Genomic DNA, 20,284 nt, shown 5'->3' with positions numbered 1-20,284 from the left:
AAGCACTGGAATGGGTTACCTAGGGAGGTGGTGGAATCTCCTTCCTTAGAGGTTTTTAAGGTCAGGCTTGACAAAGCCCTGGTTGGGATGATTTAGTTGGGGTTGGTCCTGCTTTGAGCAGGGGATTGGACTAGATGACCTTCTGAGGTCACTTCCAACCCTGATATTCTATGATTCTAACAAAGCTCAGAACTATGTACATTTAATACCCGTTTTGGAAAGTTCTTACATTTAACCTTCAGCATAGCTTCAGCACCAGAAGTTTATCATAAAATCATAAATATGATCTATGAATATATTAATGGTGTCACCACCACAGTGGATGATATCATCATCTGGGGCTCAACTAAAGAGGAACATGATTGTAGACTTTGACAAGTCTTGGATGTAACTAGAGCTGCAAACTTGAAACTAAACAGGGAGAAATGTGTTTTAGGGGTTACAGAGCTGATTTTTGTTGGAGATATTAATTTCCAACGAAGGCATAAAACCTGATAAAAGGAAGGTTTCAGCCATTGAAATGATGCTGTATCCCCAGTCAAAGAAAGATGGCCAATGGTTCCTGGGAATGGCTAATTGTCTTGGAAAACTCATACCTCATTTATCTACAAAAGCACCAGCTTTGAGGAAACTCCTAGAAAATAAAAATGAATGGTATTGGGCTGCATGACAGGAGTAATTGTGGGAAGGTTTCAAACAACTGATACAAGAGCCAGTGTTGAGTTCTACACCCCAGGCAGGCCTATTAAAATTTCAGCATATGCTTCATAGTGTCAGTTAGGTGCAGTGATTTTACAGAAACACAATGATTGTTGGCCACCAGGACATACACATCCAAATCACTGACAGAGGCAGAAACCAGATATGCACAGATTGAGGAGCTTTTAGAAATATTGTTTTCCTGTGAGAGACTCAATCAAAATATATATGGCCAGAAAATGGATGTTGAAACAGACCACATGGCCCGATAGTATTATTTGTCAAACTGCTAAATGACTGTATCTAGGGATTCAAAGAATGATGATAAAGCTACAAAATATGACTTGGCTGTGACCCACATGCCCAGAAAATGCTTGGTCACTGCAGATGCACTTTCCAGAGTGGTGACTCCAACTACAAAACGAGAGAAGACTTAGAGATAGATATGCAAGCCCAGGTAGATCTGATTGCAAAGTCAATTTCCAGAGCTAACAATAGACTGCAACAGATAAGAGAGGAAATGGAGAAAGATTAATCATTGGGGATCTTTAAAGAAGTGATATGTAATGTGTGGCCTAGAGAAATAAGCAGTTGCTGTCCAAGTATAAGAGACTATTGGAACTACAGAACTTACTGAGATAGATGGGGTGGTTGAGAAGTGCAAACATTGGGCACGAGAGGTGCTGTATTGGTCACGGATCAATCATGATGTTACTAATGTGGTAGAAAATTGCTTTTCATTCTTAAAATACAAGACATGCCAACAGGCAGAGCCACTGAGACCTCACCCAATTCCAGAAATGCCTTAGGAGAAGGTAGGTAAATCTTGCATCTTGGCAGGGGGTTAGACTAGATGACTTTTGCAGTCTCTTCTAACCCTATGGTTCTATTATTCTATGACTGATTTCCCTGGCAATCAGATGATTACTAAATGGTTGCAGATTATTATTCTCTGTGCCCAGAAATTTGCTCACTGCACAGCACTATTAATAAGTCAGTGATAGCTGTCACGAAGGGAATGTTCTCCAGAGATGAAATCTTTAGCGATAATGGGCCGCATTTTTTCCAGTGCAGATTTTAGGCAATTTACCATCAATTGGGATTTTCATCACAAAACATCACACACAAATGAATGGACTTGTGGAAAGGTCTATACAGATGGTAAAGAATCTTATGAAAAAGACTTCTGACATTAAGGGTGATTTTCATAAAGCTTTATTGGTTTGCTGAAGTACACCTCTGGAGAATGGCTTTTCTCCAGCTCAGCTGTTAATGAGAAGAATGATCAGATCTAATTTACCAGTCACTGCTAACTTGCTGAAATCTCATGATGATGAAACCATATGGAAGATTAAAGAAAATCAGAAGACGAAGAAATATTATTTTGGCAAAAGGGCCTGTGATCTCCCATCTCTTAACCCAGGTGATAGAGTGTGACTGAGGAATCACACCTCTAATACTTGGTGCCAATGGGGTTCCATTAAAGAACAGCTGCAGCCAAGGTCTTATGTAGTCCAGACAGACCAGGGGGACAAATTTTGGTGTAATTGAAGTGATCTAAGAGTAAGTTCCAGAACATTGACAATAGATGTGAACTTTGGCATTTACCAACCAATTCATAATTTATCATCAAAGGACAGAGGAGAAATGGGCAAGCAACAAGAGAACCTTTCACACTCAGGGTGAAAGTAACTTAAAGGACTTACTGGTACGCTGGAGTCCTGAGCAGGGGGCATGGCCTCAACCAGAAGAGGCAAGGCCTTTAGAATCATAGAATATCAGGGTTGGAAGGGACCTCTGGAGATCATCTAGTCCAACCCCCTGCTCAAAGCAGGACCAATCCCCAGACAGATTTTGCTTCAGATCCCTAAATTGCCCCCTCAAAGATTGAGCTCACAACCCTGGGTTTAGCGGGCTAATGCTCAAACCACTGAGCTATCCCTCCCCCCTTTAATACCTGGGCCCTTTAAATCACCCCCAGAGCTACCAGCTCCGGGCCCTTTAAATCGCCGATGGAGTTTCAGGGGCTCCTGGCTGCTGCTGCTACCCCAGGGCTCCGGCAGAGATTTAAAGGGCCTGGGGCTGCGGTAGCCCTTTAAATCACTGCTGGAGTCCTGCTATCCCGGGGCTCTGGCAGTGGGGCTTGGGCGGCACTTTAAGGGGCCCGGGGCTCCCCGCAGTGGCCGGAGCCCCTGACCCTTTAAATCACCACCAGAGCCCTGCCACCACTACCCCGGGGTTCCAGCAGTGGGGCTCAGGTGGTGCTTTAAAGGGCCCGGGGCTCCAGCCGCTGTGGGGAACCCCATGTCTTTTAAATCACCGCCGGAGCCCTGCAGCTGCTACCCCAGAGCTCTGGCAGTGGGGCTCGGGCGGAGCTTTAAAGGTCTGGAGCTCCCAGCAGCGGGGCTCAGGAGGCGTTTTAAAGGGCCCGGGGCTCCTGCTGCTGCAGGGAGCCCTGGGCGCTTTAAATCGCCAGCCTGTGGAAGCCAATCTAGTCCTGCCCAGCATTCCGGCTCTTGCCGGTATGCCGTACCGGACCGGACCGGCTTACTTTCACTTCTGCTCACACTGTAATGAAAGGCTGATCCTAAGAAGACCAGAGAGGGAAATTAAACATACTGAAAGACACATAAAGACTTGCTAACTTGCCTGGAGAAGGGGTATTTGAGGAAAGTGACTAGTAAAATTCACTCCAGCTTTATGTGCTGATAACTTCTCCTCTCTAGGTAGTTGACACATTGAATTTATGGAAATGTACTGGTTGGGTTGAGAGTGTAATGTATATGACAGGTTTCAGAGTAGCAGCCGTGTTAGTCTGTATCCGCAAAAAGAAGAACAGGAGTACTTGTGGCACCTTAGAGACTAACAAATTTATTAGAGCATAAGCTTTCGTGGACTACAGCCCACTTCTTCTATATGCATCTGAAGAAGTGGGCTGTAGTCCACGAAAGCTTATGCTCTAATAAATTTGTTAGTCTCTAAGGTGCCACAAGTACTCCTGTTCTTCTTTTTGTAATGTATATGTTATTAGATAGCTGTTAGCTGTTTATATATAGGAGCAAATTGGTTTTGTTTGTCTCTTTGCTTTTTGTTTTTTCAGCGGGAAGATGTAGAGATATGTTTGTGCAAGTTTATAGTTTAGAGAGGCTCTATGGTGATTTTGCAGCATGCCCTGGGATCAGGGGTGGAGAACACAGGCTATCTGTGCACAGGAGTTCACCACAGACACTCTCTAGTTTATTTAAGAAAAGTTTTGTTCCTTTCCCATTCACTGGTTTGTTGTTTAATGAACTCAAATATCGTGACACCGTGGTCCTGCCTCCACTTGGAGTGGCAGTGACAGGGGGGCTTTCCTACCCATAAACAGGGACCAAGCAGCATCCCGTCTTTCTTCGGTGGGGGTAGCAGTAGAGTCCACAGTACTTACTCCAGCAGCTGGGTGGATGTACTAACATTGATGGGCTGAGCCCTTTCTTTCTGCCGCACACACAGATCATTGGCGGGATTACCCACAGCAGCAGGGGCTTGGTGTTAACACCCCCTGGAGATGCACAGGATGGTTCCCTCCCCCACACCACAGCTCTTGTTTCAAGCTGTCAGTAGACATGAGCAGACACTTACCCTTTGCTCTGGGGCTGGGCTGCTGAGCGATAACAGAAAGTGCTTTCTGTTGGGCAGCCAAAGTCCAGTCTCTGTGCCAGGGGGCTGGGAGCAATGTGCAGAGCACATGCCCAGCTCTGGGGAGGAGGGAGGAGAGGAAGACCTCATGTACCTCTGGTGACATAGGAAGCAGCACTGAGGAGGCCTAAGGGAGATTTATTGGAGGGAGGGTCCCCCACAATGCAGTGGCTCACTAGAGAGAGGAATAAAGTACCAATGGAGAAGGTGGTCCCTGGCTCTCTAGAAGGGTCAAGAATTACAACAATAAGGGTTAACGACTAAAACAAAAACCCCAAGGGTTCTGGAGGGGTTATAAGTCCTCCAGCTTCAGTGTATGAGCCTGGCTGAAACTGACGGGGGCTGGGAATAAAGCTCTTTAATAGTCACCTTATCCCATAACTACTTATTGCAGGGTTTCATGCAGCTTCCAGCAGCAGGTGCTGGCCAGCATCAGAGGTAAGATATTGGAGTAGATGGGCTCCTGGGTCCATTTCACTGCAGGGATTTATACACTCACATGCGAAGAGCTCATATGACCCCCTCTGCACTCTGGCTAGAATGTGTTTTCTATTGGTTCTGTTGGGACTCATTGTTTTCAATGGGGCAGAAGCTGTTATTTCCGTGAAGTCCCTTGTGTCAGTTACAGTCCCTTCTGGGTAAAATTGAGAAAGACCCAGAACAGCATAACAGGGACAATCCCCTCGCCAGTTCCTGGTGAAATGCTGGTTTCTGATTGTAGAGTCTGAGTAGACCATGTTGAGTCAGACAGACATACAGGGCACGAGAGCTGTGGCTCCCCTCATATGGTATCCCCATAGTGGGGTCTTATTTTCACTGCTCTTTCCCTTTCAGGACCCTGCCCGATGAATCCCACCTACCCTGATGGCTCCACGACAGCTCTGTGCAGACTTCCTGGGAATTCTCCTCCTGCTGACCCATTCTGTTTCTGGTAAAACCACTTTAAATCCACTTTCTTCCCTTTAACTTATTTATTTGGGCTTTCACAAACTAGAATAATAAAAAGTGCCCCTCCATTGCCCTGGGCACCCTGGGAAATGGATTTAAAAATACTCTTAAGTAAACTAATATCAGCACCAAGTGCTGTCAGCATCAAGTGAAATAACCCAGAAACAACATAACTTGAGCAATAACTGTCCAACCTCCTCATACAATCCCCACCAGTGTCCCACAACACCAGTACCCTGCCATGGAGTGGGATTTGGAGACCCTGTGGTCTTAGGCCCCATGAACGTCCGGACAGAGTGGGATGCTTTGGAAAGAGGCAGTTCTGGAGAGGGGAGGGGCAGGGATGGAATTAAATTACAAGATGGGTAAAGGGAAATGGAACAAAGACCACAGGCTGTACCTAGAGGATGGGCGACTTTATTGTGGGAGCAAAGACTCTGAAAAAGATTCAGGGTTCTTGGTTGACAATCAGCTGAAACATAAGCTTCAAGTGTTACGCTGTGGCCAAAAAGGACTAATGTGATCCTTGGATTCATAAACAGAGGTCTCTCAAGTAGGAGTGGAGAGGTTACATTACCTCTGTTATTGGCACTGGTGTAATCACTCTATAATACTGTATTGTTGTAGCTGGGTCAGTCCCAGGATATGAGAGAGACAAGGTGGATGAGGTTATGTCTTTTACTAGACTTACAAGGAGAGGCTGAAGGAACTGGGATTATTTAGTCTGCAGAAGAGAAGAATGAGGGGAGATTTGATAGCAGGCTTCAATTACCTAAAGGGGGGTTCCAAAGAGGATGGAGCTAGGCTGTTCTCAGTGGTGCCAGATGACAGAATAAGGAGCAATGGTCTCAAGTTGCAGTGGGGGAGGTCTAGGTTGGATATTAGGAAACACTATTTCACTAGGAGGGTGGTGAAGCACTCGAACGGGTTACCTAGGGAGGTGGTGGAATCTCCATCCTTAGAGGTTTTTGACAAAGCCCTGGCTGAAATGATTTAGTTGGTGTTTGTCCTGCTTTGAGCAAGGGATTGGACTAGATGACCTCCTGAGGTCTCTTCCAACCCTAATGTTCTATGATTCTAGACCAACTTTTGTTGGTGAGAGAAACAAGCTTAAGAAGAGTTCTGTATAAGCTCGGAAGCTTGTCTCTCTCACCCACAGAAGTTGGTCCAATAAAAGATATTACCTCACCCACCTTGTCTCTCTCAAATCCTGTGTCCAGTTCTGGTGTGCGGTTCAAGAAGGATGTTGATAAATTGGAGAGGGTTCAGAGAAGAGCCATAAGATGGTTAAAGGATTAGAGGACTGCCTTATAGTGATGGACTCAATTAACTCAGTCTTTTGCTCTTAACAAAGAGAAGGTTATGGGATAACTTGATTAGTCTGTAAGTACCTGCAGGGGAACAACTATTTAAAAAAGGGCTCTTCAGTCACATAGATTCATAGATTCCAAGGCCAGAAGGGACCATTATGATCATCTAGTTTGACCTCCAGTATAGCACAGGCCATTGATTGAAGAGGCCATTATAAAATGTTTGCCTCTTCATCTTGCAAGGCAGAAGCAGTCCTTAAAACATCTGGGGACAAGAGACTCATGTCTGAGCAGCAGACATAGAGTTGTTAATGTGAGGTTAGATCCTGTAGTTTTTACACTCTGAACTGCCTTTCAGGGAGTGTTATCGCACTGTGCTGCCATTTGCAAAAGTAATTTGATTCCTTAGGTAACACCACACCGTAGGGTCAATCAGTAGGGATTGAATGGGGACTTTGAGTTCTGAAACCATGAGCTGCTATTCCTGAGCTAAGTGACACTCTTCTGATAGCTGAGGCTGCAGTAGTCTCATCCACTTCTGCCTGTGGCCCCTGCACCACTAGAGGGGGAGTGAGTGGAGTTTACACTTACAGCTTGCACACACTAGCATTTCCATCAGCATAACAACTCACTCAGGGATATGGAAAAGCCACCTCCCTAAGCAAAGTATGTTACACCAACCTAAGCACTGCTGTGGACATTGCTATGTAGGCAGGAGAAGCTGGCCCGCTGACATAGCTACTGCCACTCAGAGAAGTGGAATGATTATGCAGATGGGAGAGCCCTCTCCTTCGGCATAGAGGCTCTGCCCCTTGGATTCAGTGAGAATGCACAAGCCTTGATATGCATTGGGTTTCACAGCACAAATTCTTCCACCACTGACATCTGCAACGGCTATAGAAGGAAATGCTGGTGTCTGGGTGAAAAGAGGCTTCAGGGTCAGTCTTCATCCATCAGTCTTGTTCATTGTTCTTTCAGATCTAATAAGCTGGGTAGGGACAGGTCACAGACACCAATGTGATAGACAGAGGAAAATTAATCATAGATTTTACAGAGAGATATCCTGGATCAGATCAGATCAACAGCAGAGATTTTCATACACAGCAGCAAGTGAGAGCACATGGCTATGTGTGTCTGGAAATAGCCAAAAATGATCACTAAAGATTGACCCCTCCAGAAGAGTGTGTGACCAAGGGAGTAAAAAGGGGTTATGAATTAGAGCAGGCCAACATCTTTTGGCAAATAGTTTAGTCACCAAGAAGGCAGTTTTGGGTTGACCCAAATTATTCCAGAATTCTGTTTGGGCCAAAAAGAAAAAAAAACACATTTTTTAAAAAAAGTTGAAATGTTTTGTTTCAATATTTTCAAATGAAAGGTTTCAACTTTTTATTTAAAAGATATTTTGTTTAGAAATTTAGCTATATTTCTTTTTTTTAAAGAGAAAACCTCCCAAAAAATACCACCAAAAAACAAAACAAAAACCCCAAACAGATTTTTTGATTTAACCACCCAACCACAAAACTCATTTCAGTCAGCTCTATTGGTAATACCTGATGGAATATTCACACACATTTGTACAGATTGGGGTCAGCTGAACGTCTCTGAGCACTTACATTTCTGAGGTTATCAGATGAAGTAGCTGAGTGGTTATGGTGATGTACTGCTAATCAATTGTGTTCTGCATATGTGTCTAATTCCCACCCTTGTTGTAACTGGATATCTTCATTTTGATCACAAATTTCCTCTACGGCCTTGCAATCTATGAACATTTAATTTTTGGTGAATACCTCTCCTCCCATGAACAGAATGTCCCTTTCACTCCACTCTTGGGAACGTTTCTTACAGAGAAATTCTCCCTGTCTGGATCACCCTACCCTGTTGTAGGGATTGTTGGCCAGGATGTGGTGTTACCCTGCCAGCTGTCGCCCAGGACTTGGCCTGTAGACACGGAAGTGCTGTGGTCAAAAATTGAAGGGACACACAGTGAAGCTGGATATGTAAACGTACATCAGTACAAAAATCAACCTAACCTGGACATCTCAGGAGACAACTACCAGAGACGGACAGAGATGTTCCAGCAGGAATTTAGGAATGGGAATGTATCACTGAAGCTCAAGAGGCTCCATGTTACAGATGCCGGGACATATATCTGTTTTGTGAAGTCTCCTACATGGAGTCACGAAGCCAACACTGAGCTACAGATTGCAGGTGAGATATTTCAGGGTCAGTTTATTTGGAAATCAGGGGGTCTGTGCCATATCACAGTACAATGAAGATCAGTGGGGGACTGTGTCCTGCCCTGCCCTGTAACCTGGGGTGCCTTGCAATGCCTTGCTGTTGTAACCTACAACATGGACTACTCACAACTAGCCAGCTGCATCCCCCATGTGTTTGTGTAACTGAAACCTGCCAGTCACACCCTGGGTCTCACCAGCCTGGGTTGTACTGAAGGGTGACCCCAACAGACTCCCAGTCACCAACTTGCCTCCACATATATATGTCCTGCACTGTCCAGCCCTCTCCCAGACAGTCCAATGGCTGTTTTTCTTTGCCTTCTTAGGAGCAATGCCAGCGACAGTCAGGGAGAGAAAGGGAGGTGTCTTGAGGATGTTTGCCCCTTCTTTTTACAGTTTCAGTGCCCCACTTCCTTCTTGATAACTTTGCTTACTGCTTAAATGAAAATTAAGGCATACTTACACTCCTTTCTTCAAGACAGGTCTGTTTGACCATTTTGGTGCTACATGAGTTTTGAACATACACTCTTCACATCCTAATGGGAAATCTTAGCACTTCACATGTAATGTTGCCACACATATTTTATTAGGGTAAAACTGACCAGCAAATTATTTGTTTTTAAATGATACCTTACGAAGCAAACCTTGTACAGAGTTTATTACAATAGTGTGTAGGGTATGAATACAGGAGTGTATTCTGTCATAGAGTTTAAGATCCTTCTCTGCAACAGCAACAGCTCCTCCAGGGATAAGACCAGTCCCAGTACTAACTAATCCCAATGTCCAAACATGTGCTAAGGGGCACTGTGCTGCAGGGAATGGGGTGAATGACTCAGTAAGGTTTGCTGTTCCCTCTGAGTACTGACCCCAGTGCAGTCTTTGGGGCAATGTGCTGCAGAAGGTGTTGCCTTTTTCATTAAACTTGTCCTCACCATTTTGGGAATTTAGGAGTGTGCCCTGTGAAATAAGTGCGGAGGTACAGGCAGGGTCCGCATGCTGCACCTTCTGACTTAAATTGAAGTGTAGTATTGCAGTGTGGCTGTTCAACCCCCATTGTATTTCCGCTCCAGAAGTGGTTGCACTTGAGCAGTGGGTGATCTTTAAATATGCAAAGCTTTACATTGGCAAAGGCCTTTTTGATTCTTGAGGCTAACATGTTAGAGATATGTAAAAAAATGTTGATCGATTGATTGATTTGTCTACTCCATCATCTTACCACTTGTCAGGATGAAAACTCCAGCATCATGATATAAAGAAGTCATCTAGACCAACCACAGGAGAGGGTTGGACACACACTTTGTCAGTGGGTTACAGAGTTATTTACTAGTCAGCAGCAGAGTGTTGGTTATCAAGAATCTAATTTTTTCTCTCTCTCCCTTTATCTGCAGCTGTAGCCCCAGTGTTCATTGATGTGCTGGGTCCCCAAGGTCAGGGGATCGGGCTGGCCTGCAGATCCACAGGGTGGTTCCCCAAACCTGAACTCCAGTGGGTTGGAAACAAAGGGCAGAGTCTGGCGCTGGAGTCCAAGATTGGAATGACTCAGGACAATGAAAGTCTATATAATGTTCTGGGCCATGTCACTGTCCCAGGAGGAGAGGCCCTAGCAGAGATTATCTGCATAGTGCGGAATGACCTACTGAAGACAGAGCGAGAATCTGCCATTCATCTCTCAGGTGAGTCACTCCCATCCCAGGGAGAGGGATATAAAAGAGAGGAGGGGGCCTACCTCATTTGGAACTGCACCTCAGCTACTGTCTATTTCAGGTAGCTTAGGAAGAAAAACAGTTGACAATTTTCTCCCTTTTGTTGCTGCTGCTGCTGGTGGTGCAGGTTTCTGTAATGTGGACACCTAACCTGTAAGAACTGAACTGAGATCCACCAACTAAATGCACAAAGAGGCCACTAAAGAGCCATCCAGTGGTAGCAACCTTAGTTCGTTACAGCACTTGACTTGATTGAAGATAGCTACTGAGAGTTGAAAGGCTCCATATTCTGTTCCCTGACCCCCCTGGAACAAGCACTTTAGAGGTACAAGGTTCCTCTCTACAGCCTTTGGCATCACCCAGGCCTCTTATTCCCCAGATTGTTTGGAAAATTCTGCATTTGTTGCTATTTCTGAACAGCGTCGCCACCAATGGCCGCAGCTGAAAATGGGAGAGCTTTTGGGGGACCAGAAATGGTCTCACCGGGATCCCTACTGGGCAGTCTTTGTGGGGCTGGATCTGAGAAGTGCAGGACTGAAAACAGAATTAGACTCCATCTCATCCTTCCACTGGGGCCAGTGCAGGATGGTCTCCAATAGTGTATTCTCCAGGGGTTGTCCAGTGAATTTCACTATGTCACCAGTCATAGGGGCTGTACCATCACTTTTCTTGGGAGACTCTTCCAGTTTCCCCTCCCTATGCCAGCACAGTCATGTCTCTAAACTTTGTTAAAGCATGTACAGTGCCCAATCGGAATTGAGACTGGATCCCTTCCTCAAAATCAGGTAGAGCCCAGAATTTACTCATTGTCTCACTGTGTGTGTAATAGTTCTGGACAATAAATAAGGTTGTATTACTCTCTGCCTGACATGAGTGTCCCTAGAAGCCAGGGGGAGACTCTTTAGCCAAACTCCATTTTACATGTTTAGTTTTTTTTTTCTTTTATTAACACAAAAACAGCAGATATTCATCATTCTTTCCACTGTCCACAGGGAATCTGTAACAGATTAATGGTGGGGTTGTGACCAACTCCACTGTAATAATCAGTTGTTGCCATGTTTCTGTAGCTTTGGAAAGACATTTCTGGGGCCTGCAGTGAGGGCTGTGGCATAGAGTTATGTCTGCATTTGAGGTTGGAGGTGTGATTCCTGCTCACATAGACATATCTGTACTAGCTCTGCACAAGCAGTGCTAAAAACAGCAGTGTAGCCGGGGTAGTAATTACAGCAGCTGAGGCTAGCCACCCAAGTACCAACCCATCCAGATCCCCTGTGTACATACTCAGAGCAACTGACACAAGTAGCCACGCATGCTAGCCCAGACATGCTGGTATTTTTAGCACACTAGCTCAAGCAGAGCTAGCGCGGACACATCTACATGGGCCGGAAATCATACAGTCCTTTTGTACCAAGCCTCTGAATTCCACGTGTGAGAGGCCCAGCCCATTCATTAAGATTGAGTGGGGGAAAATTCTCAGTCAAGACATTTTTCATTCTCAAGTTCCTTGTGGAACTGATAATGAGGACACCCAGTGAGCCAGCAGGTGTTGGCCAGTGGGCACAGAATTCTGTTGTTGACTTGTGGTCATGAGAAATGTGTGACCAAAACAAAACCTTGTTTCTTTTAACTCATGATGTGTTGGATCCTCGGGCTTAAATATTCCCAAAGCCCCTTTGCGGCTGTATCTAGGTCTGGAGTTATCCTTTGGAGAGAGTATTCCTTTTGTCTATGTTTGGCTTTCCACACACAAACAGCAAAATGTGACTTTTAAAATTTCAGATAGCAGAAAGCATGTGACAAATGAAGGAGAAATTTAAGTCTCCCTTACAGATTGCAGAGTGTGCTACTCACGCTGCGATAGACATAGCGTCATAGAATCATAGAAATATAGGGCTGGAAGGGCTTGAGAAGTCAAGTACAGCCCTTACACTGATGCAGGAACAAGTAAATCTAGACCATCCCTGACAGGTTTTTATCCAACTTGTTTGTAAACTCAAATTCAATTTGTGATCCACTGTAATCCCCAGATCCTTTTCAGCAGTACTGCCACCTAGCCAATTATTCCCCATTTTGTAGTTGTACATTTATTTATTTTCTTCCTAAGTGAAGCACTTTGCATTTATCTTTATTGAATTTCATCTTGTTGAATTCAGAGAAATTCTCCAGTTTGTCAAGGTTGTTTTGAACTCTAATCTTGTCCTCCCAAGTGCTTGCAATTCCTCCGAGCTTGGTGTCATTTGCAAATATTATAAGCATATTCTTCACTCTGTTATCCAAGTCATTAATGAAAATATTGAATAGTACCAGACCCAGGACTAACCCCTCTGGGACCCCACTAGATACAACCTCCCAGTTTGACAGTGAACCATTGATAACTACTCCTTGAGTACGGTCTTTCAACCAGTTGTGCACCCACCTAGGCCACATTTCGCTAGTGTGCTTATGAGAATATCATGTGGGACTGTGTCAAAATCCTTATTAAATCAAGATATATCACACCTACTGCTTCCCCCTATCCACAGGCTATTTATAGTCACTAATAGCACTGCCTCTTTCCATGTAAAGGTGGAACAGAGAAAGATAATTTTGTTAATTTTTTGAGGTGCCTAAAGATGCAGATAGATGCTCACTAGGATTTTCAAAAAGCATCTATCTGTCTAGGCACTTTTGAAAATCTCACTAGATTCCTATCTGCATCTTTAGTCACCTTCATGCCTTTACAAATCTAGCTCAAAGAAAATATAATCGGAGCTTCTTCCCTACATACAGCACAATCCTTAGGAATTGCTGGGGATCACTGAGCCATGACTGTACAGTCAAATGAGGTGGAAAATCTCATTCCTCCAGCTCTGGGATGGGATTGTGTTCCTTATACACTGTTATATCTTTGCTTCACAGATGACATTTTCCCACATACTTCTCCCTGGCTGGCTGCATTCTGGATATCATTTATGCTACTTCTTCTTACTAATGGAGCCTGGGCATTTTGTGGATATAAAGGTGATGGGAACCTGTTATTCCTTTTTTTTTTTTTTTACATCCCAGGCCCTGGGTGCTAGGCTAAGGACATAGGAGTGACTGTCTTACAATTCACATAGTTTAGCATGATTTTGTTTCAGAAAACAATCCTGCAAAAGATTCATTTAAAAAAAAACTAAAGGTACCAGATTTAGAGAGAACAATTATCAGGAAAAATGGCAAAGAATTATTAGCATTGTGAATGGGAAGAACATATATATATATTGGGGAGAACATATATATACACAATTGATCTCCCCAACACCAACACCATCTTTCTTATCCCTCTTGTCTTATGTTGTAAACTGTCAGCTCTGTGCAACAAGGACCCGATTTTGATATATGTTTGTATGGGACCGAATATACTGCAGTCCCAGGCTAGGTCTACACTACCCGCCCGAATCGGCGGGTAGAAATTGACCTCTCGGAGATCGAATTATCGCATCTCGTCGGGACGCGACAATCGATCCCCGAATCGACGCTCTGCACCAGCAGAGTTGGGAGTAAGCGCCGTCGACGGGAAGCCGCGGAGGTCAATTTTGCCACCGTCCTTACAGCGGGGTAAGTCGGCTGCGATACGTCGAATTCAGCTACGCTATTCGCATAGCTGAATTTGCGTATCTTAAATCGACCCCCCCCCCCGTAGTGAAGACGTAGCCCCAGTCCTTTGCCTCTCAGAATGTCTGTTATTAAATCTACCCAGGGGAGCTCCCTTCCATCTAGGTCATCTTATGCTGCCCTAGTCTGATACTGATGAGTGTGGCGATTGGCCTGTGAAAGCTTTGGAGGAGTGGGACTTCCTCAGGTTTAACTGGCTGGGGTTTCAATACCAGCTCTGGGGAGGTCTGGCTTCTTTGCCATGTTTATTTTTAGAGATTCAACAGTTCCATTTCCAAGTGAAACACAGGAATCCCCATGCAATGGTCGATCTGGCCCAGTAACCTGTCTCTGCCAGAGACCATTACTTCTCACTTGCTGTGCTTAGGGTCCCAGGTACTTGGCCATGTAGGGGTCACTGAATTTTGGACATTGGTAATTGAAAATCTCATGTTATTTTATTGATCATACTCCCTATAACTTCAGACAGCTTTTGTATTATCAATGAAATGTTTAATTCTTAATCTTATAGAGAAGCAAAAGGTTTCTCAGAAGAAAAGCTGTGAAGAGGATGCTCTATTATCTCTAGGTATGTTCCCTACATTATTATTATTTTGTTGTTGTTGTTCTTTCTGTAAAACTCTGTGAGTGCTGGGGTAGATTAAGGTGTTGAATGGAACAGGGCTGTCTAATGAGTCGCTTCCTCACTCCCCATGGTCATTACCCATATTGATTATAGTAGCTTTACAAATGTGTACTTTGCAGAGAAAACCTGACAATCAGTGCTTCCGTTTCCTGGCTGAGGGTGGGGTTGAGCTAGGAGCTCATCTTTGTGATGATGATTCTGGGCCTAATTCTGCAGACTTTACTTACACTGCATTGTACCTCACTGTCTCATGGATTTCAATGGGACTGTTCATGGAGCAACAGAGCATTCAAAATGGGTAAAGGCTGCAGAATCTGGCCTTCCACTCTGAGTAGTTTTATCAATGATTAAGATTCAGTGCTGACCCAATAAAGCCTCTTCTGGCAAGTCTCTTAGTGGATTAAAATCAGAACCAGGCACTGGGGAATTCATCACAAGATCTCAGAAATCCAGTGTTGGGTCTGTGTGAGCTGATAAATCCCTGCTCCTCAGATTTTCAATTGCAGAATTTGAAATGTATTTTGAGTTTCAGCAGATTTGATGACAGCAAAATAACATTTATTCTGTCTGATTTTATTTATGGTTTGCTGCACGTTAGCCAGTGAGACATTGTTAGTAGAAAATCAAAAAGGCTGTGGTGTGTGAGAACGCTGGGGCATAAAACATAAACTGGTTAAGTAAATTAAACTAACCAGTTACCTATACTAGATTTCTTGTTGCTCTTGATACCCTGCTCAGGCTGGGGATTTAGTGATAATGTATAGGCTTAATTATCAAGAATTGAATTGGGAGAATTACAATTAAGAGAATTGTAAGCAGTTCCAACAACCCTCATATCACCCCCGGGCATCAGAGCATGGCATTGCAAGCATCTTCATCTCCAGCACCCTTGTTGATTGCTTCTTAAGGCACATCATAGACCTCTGGTTAAGTCACATCTACTCTGGACCCATTCTGGGTAAGAAAAGTCCAAAACAGTTCTGTTGATAAATTGTATACTCAATAGCTTGACCACACTTTCGTTTGGTATGAAATATACTCAAGAGACCAAACAACCAATGTCAGTCAAAAGTAAAAAATAGCACAGTACAGGAAGAAAAGCTCAATACAATATCAGTTTCTGGGAGGCTGTCTCATCCATTTTGTACATTCACCTTATACAGAAGATGTGCTTTGAAAGTTACACATTTCAGCTGGTAGTATTTATTAGATGATATTACAAGTTACAAAAATCTGTACACATCACTAAAATCCAACCCACCAGTTCACCTCAGTTGCTTAATTTCTTTTTCTGTAACTTTCCTTATCTTTGCTTTACATAAGAACATAAGAATGGCCGTACTGGGTCAGACCAAAGGTCCACCTAGCTCAGTATCCTGTCTACCGACAGTGGCCAATGCCAGGTGCCCCAGAGGGAGTGAACCTAACAGGTAATGATCAAGTGATCTCTCTCCTGCCATCCATCTCCATCCTCTGACAAACATAGGCTAGGGACACCGTTCCTTACCCATCCTGGCTAATAGCCATTAATGGACTTAACCACCATGAATTTATCCAGTTCTCTTTTAAACACTGTTATAGTCCTAGCCTTCACAACCTCCTAGGGTAAGGAGTTCCACAAGTAGATTGTGCGCTGTGTGAAGAAGAACTTCCTTGTATTTGTTTTAAACCTGCTGCCTATTAATTTCATTTGGTGACCCCTAGTTCTTGTATTATGGGGATAAGTAAATAACTTTTCCTTATCCACTTTCTCCACATCACTCATGATTTTATATACCTCTATCATATCCCCCCTTAGTCTCCTCTTTTCCAAGCTGAAGAGTCCTAGCCTCTTTAATCTCTCCTCATATGGGACCTGTTCCAAACCCCTAATCATTTTAGTTGCACTTTTCTGAACCTTTTCTAGTGCCAGTATATCTTTTTTGAGATGAGGAGACCAAATCTCTATGCAGTATTCGAGATGTGGGCATACCATCTATTTATATAAGGGCAATAATATATTCTCAGTCTTATTCTCTATCCCCTTTTTTTAATGATACCTAACATCCTGTTTGCTTTTTTGATTGCCTCTGCACACTGCATAGACATCTTCAGAGAACTATCCACGATGACTCCAAGATCTTTTTCCTGACTCGTTGTAGCTAAATTAGCCTCCATCATATTGTATATATAGTTGGGGTTATTTTTTCCAATGTGCATTACTTTACATTTATCCACATTAAATTTCATTTGCCATTTTGTTGCCCAATCATTTAGTTTTGTGAGATCTTTTTGAAGTTCGTCACAGTCTGCTTTGGTCTTAACTATCTTGAACAGTTTAGTATCATCTGCAAACTTTGCCACCTCACTGTTTACCCCTTTCTCCAGATCATTTATGAATAAGTTGTATAGGATTGGTCCGAGGACTGACCCTTGGGGAACACCACTAGTTACCCCTCTCCATTCTGAGAATTTACCATTAATTCCTACCCTTTGTTCCCGGTCTTTTGGTACTGGTCCATGAACGTACCTCCCCAGCTTGTACCAGGGCACAACATTAATGTACTTTGTCTTTGACAAATTATCTGTTTTCTAATGCCAAGGCTGCATTAAATATATAAAGATAGATAGATATATACACAGTATAGTGATGTTATATTGATATTGTGTGTTTAATACGTATTAATATATTTGGTGTGTATAATACATACAGATAATGTGATATATCAATATATTATCCTGTCATATATTGATTAACATTTCTCAGCCCCTCTGGACTACCTTTTAAGTGTCTCTGGCTCTGGGATAGAGCCCTGATTCCCAGGCTCCTTCCCACAGTCTCAGCCCCTCCTCAGCTCCTATGTCAAGACCCCAACCTTTCTCCCTGGAGTTCCTCCTGCAAACTGGGTTGTCTCAGCCCTTTTCCAAGACCTGGGCATTCCAAGCTGCCACCTGACCCCAATTAACCCTGCCCTCTCTGGCTAAGATGCAATTATTTATCGCACAAGTGCGGCTGCTTGAACATGGCTGGCTAACCCTAGGCCTCTTGGCCCTTAAGGGGCAGGCTACCCTGTTGGATGAATATAAGGAATTACAGAGAGGGAATGAACTTGCCTGAGGTAACATAGCAATTCTGTGGCAGAGCTGGAAATAGAGTTCTGGAGACCTGGCTTCTTGTCCTGTTGTCTTAACTAAATAACCATCCTACCTATTCCTCCTGAAGGCTGGATGGGTCTCTTTAGTTATCTCATCACTGCCCTTCTGTAACTGGCTAAAGGGATTGCTGAGAAGCAGTGTGAGATACTTTGTTTGGTGCAGGACTGGATGTGTGGCTTCCACCAAGCTCTCAGTCCCCACTTTGCCAGTCTGAGGAGCCACTGACTGGTCCCAGGAGTCCAGTCTAGGTAGCCAGCATGGCCATGCATAACGCTGATACAGCACTGCTCCTACCCAAGTTCCTGGTTCCTGCACTGTGGTTGGGAGAGGGGAGTATTGTTATCTAACCTGTATAGGTATGTAGTACAAAGCATGGCAGAGAATGTGGCTAACTCTTTCCTCTCTCCTATTCCAGAGGCTCAGAAGAAGGAGTTGGAATCAGGTATTTTGATAAATCCCCTGGCAAAATTGTGTCTGTGTTTTCACATTATAATTAGATAGACAATTTCCCTCCTCTGTGCATATGATCTTTAATCATCTCTATGTGCTTTTCCTGCTCCCTCAGAAATAAGAACATACAGCAGAACATGCAGCAGCTAAGTCTTCTGTGACATTCTCAGCAATGTTTAGTGAGTGTAGTGTTTATGGGAAGGAGGGATGTACAGCCTTAGCTAAAGCCACATACAGGACAGGCTAGGGCTGGGCAAGCTTCTTCCATGATGGTCTATGAATACACCTCAGTCCTGAGAGAGTGTTATTCCTTTTCTAGACACCCCTCTCATCTCTACCAATGTACCTCACTCCTGTTTAGCAAGGTGGTGTACTGAAAACGGTTAAAAGTGGGATCTATCAGTTTAAATTCTCAGAGAGCTTCCTTCACCTGCTTGGAGGCAGTGGGCTCTGTAGGGATTGGGAAGTGTGTGATCTGGGTCTTTCAGCACTCAGTGTGCAGACAGCTAGAGCAAAGTGGGGTGAGTTGGGTCTCTGCCATAAGAAGCAGCCTGCTTTGTTTTGGTTTGGTGTGTTATTCTGAATTGTAAGAAATAAGGTTAGTATTAACTGGCAGCAGGAATATTTTATGTTTTTCTCTATTTGTATTCAGTGAAGCATAGCAGAGAAACTGATCCCATTCTCATCACCAGTTTTGTCCTGGCTGCAGGCAGGATCATGAAAACCCCATAGAATTTAAAGTGATAGATCACAATTTTAACATGATTTTCAATGCATCACAAACAACGTTCCCTATTAGTTCATTCCAGGGCTCCCCTCCCTCCCTCCCTCCCAGTTCTGTCAAGGAACCCTGCCCCTGGTTACTGATATCTCCAGACCCAAAGCGCTGAACAGAGAGTGCGAATCATACCGAACTGTGCATTGACTTTTGTGAAATGCTCTATGCAGAGATGCACTGAAATCACTCTTCACAAGTGAATCAAGACATTCAATGTGAAACCTAAAGATGAGTGGTGAGTGCTTTTGTGGAATCCTGAACTTAATAGCCGCGCCCCTTCAAACAAGTCCTTGTAGTTTCAAAATGTTACAGTGTTGTTGTGGCCGTGTTGGTCCTAGAATATGAGAAAGACAAGGTGGTTGAGGTGATATCTTTTAGATCTCTGTGTAGCTTGAAAGTCTCTCTCTGTTACCAACAAAAGTTGGTCCAAGAACAATATTTCCTCACTCCCCTTGTCTCTCTCACAATGCTACAAATCATTCCCATAAAGGACATACAGCACTTTGTAGACATACAGAGCTCTTTCTTCATGTTACACATGGTGCCCCTGATTTTATTCATTAACAACAACAAATGGGATTCACAAAATTATTTTGGTGTCTAACTCTTATTGATTTTAATGGGAGCGAGGCACCTATATACCTCAGTGGACCTCACCCAATGTATCTTTGGTTCTGAGATACATGGCTCTGTGGTTCAAATTGCTCTAATTCAAATTCCACACATTGAGTTTGTGACGTGTTTCTTTCTTCTCTTCCCAGAACAGCATGATCGAAGCAAGAGGATTGGTAAGTGCATCTGTTGGCCCGTTAGAGAGTCACTGAGCAGAAGTTACCTGCAGTAGCTGAGTAGCTACAGAAATGCCTGTGCTACAAGCTTTGTGTGCTGATCATGGGACTGAGAACAGTGTGAGCCAAATCTGAGACAGCCAAACCTAACCCTACCTCAGCAAACATGTTTTCTCCAGCAGACATAGGGTTACCAGCTCTTGTGCCTAGATAAATAGATGTCACATTGTCTTCAGCATCAGATCATCAGTCACATTTTTGTGATGCCATAGAGAAGGGCTGGCGGTGTCCCTGTAGCTA

General features: G+C 43.8%; 1 protein-coding gene across 1 annotated transcript in view; it reads left to right on the top strand.

Moving 5' to 3' along the window:
* The window catches only part of LOC135976288 (butyrophilin subfamily 3 member A2-like), a 31,491-nt gene that overhangs the window by 2,511 nt on the left and 8,696 nt on the right, over positions 1 to 20,284 (top strand). The window contains exons 2-8 of the mRNA XM_065571319.1: positions 5,212 to 5,308; positions 8,481 to 8,843; positions 10,258 to 10,542; positions 13,471 to 13,572; positions 14,720 to 14,776; positions 18,384 to 18,410; positions 19,958 to 19,984. Of these exons, the coding sequence (XP_065427391.1) occupies positions 5,242 to 5,308; positions 8,481 to 8,843; positions 10,258 to 10,542; positions 13,471 to 13,572; positions 14,720 to 14,776; positions 18,384 to 18,410; positions 19,958 to 19,984 (928 nt within the window). The 5' untranslated portion in view covers positions 5,212 to 5,241. The remainder of the gene's footprint in view (positions 1 to 5,211; positions 5,309 to 8,480; positions 8,844 to 10,257; positions 10,543 to 13,470; positions 13,573 to 14,719; positions 14,777 to 18,383; positions 18,411 to 19,957; positions 19,985 to 20,284) is intronic.

This window comes from Chrysemys picta, chromosome 17, assembly GCF_011386835.1.
Source record: "Chrysemys picta bellii isolate R12L10 chromosome 17, ASM1138683v2, whole genome shotgun sequence".
Lineage (NCBI taxonomy): Eukaryota > Metazoa > Chordata > Testudines > Emydidae > Chrysemys > Chrysemys picta.
Note: the sequence above shows the minus strand (reverse complement) of the source record. Positions and strands in the feature narration are given on the sequence as shown.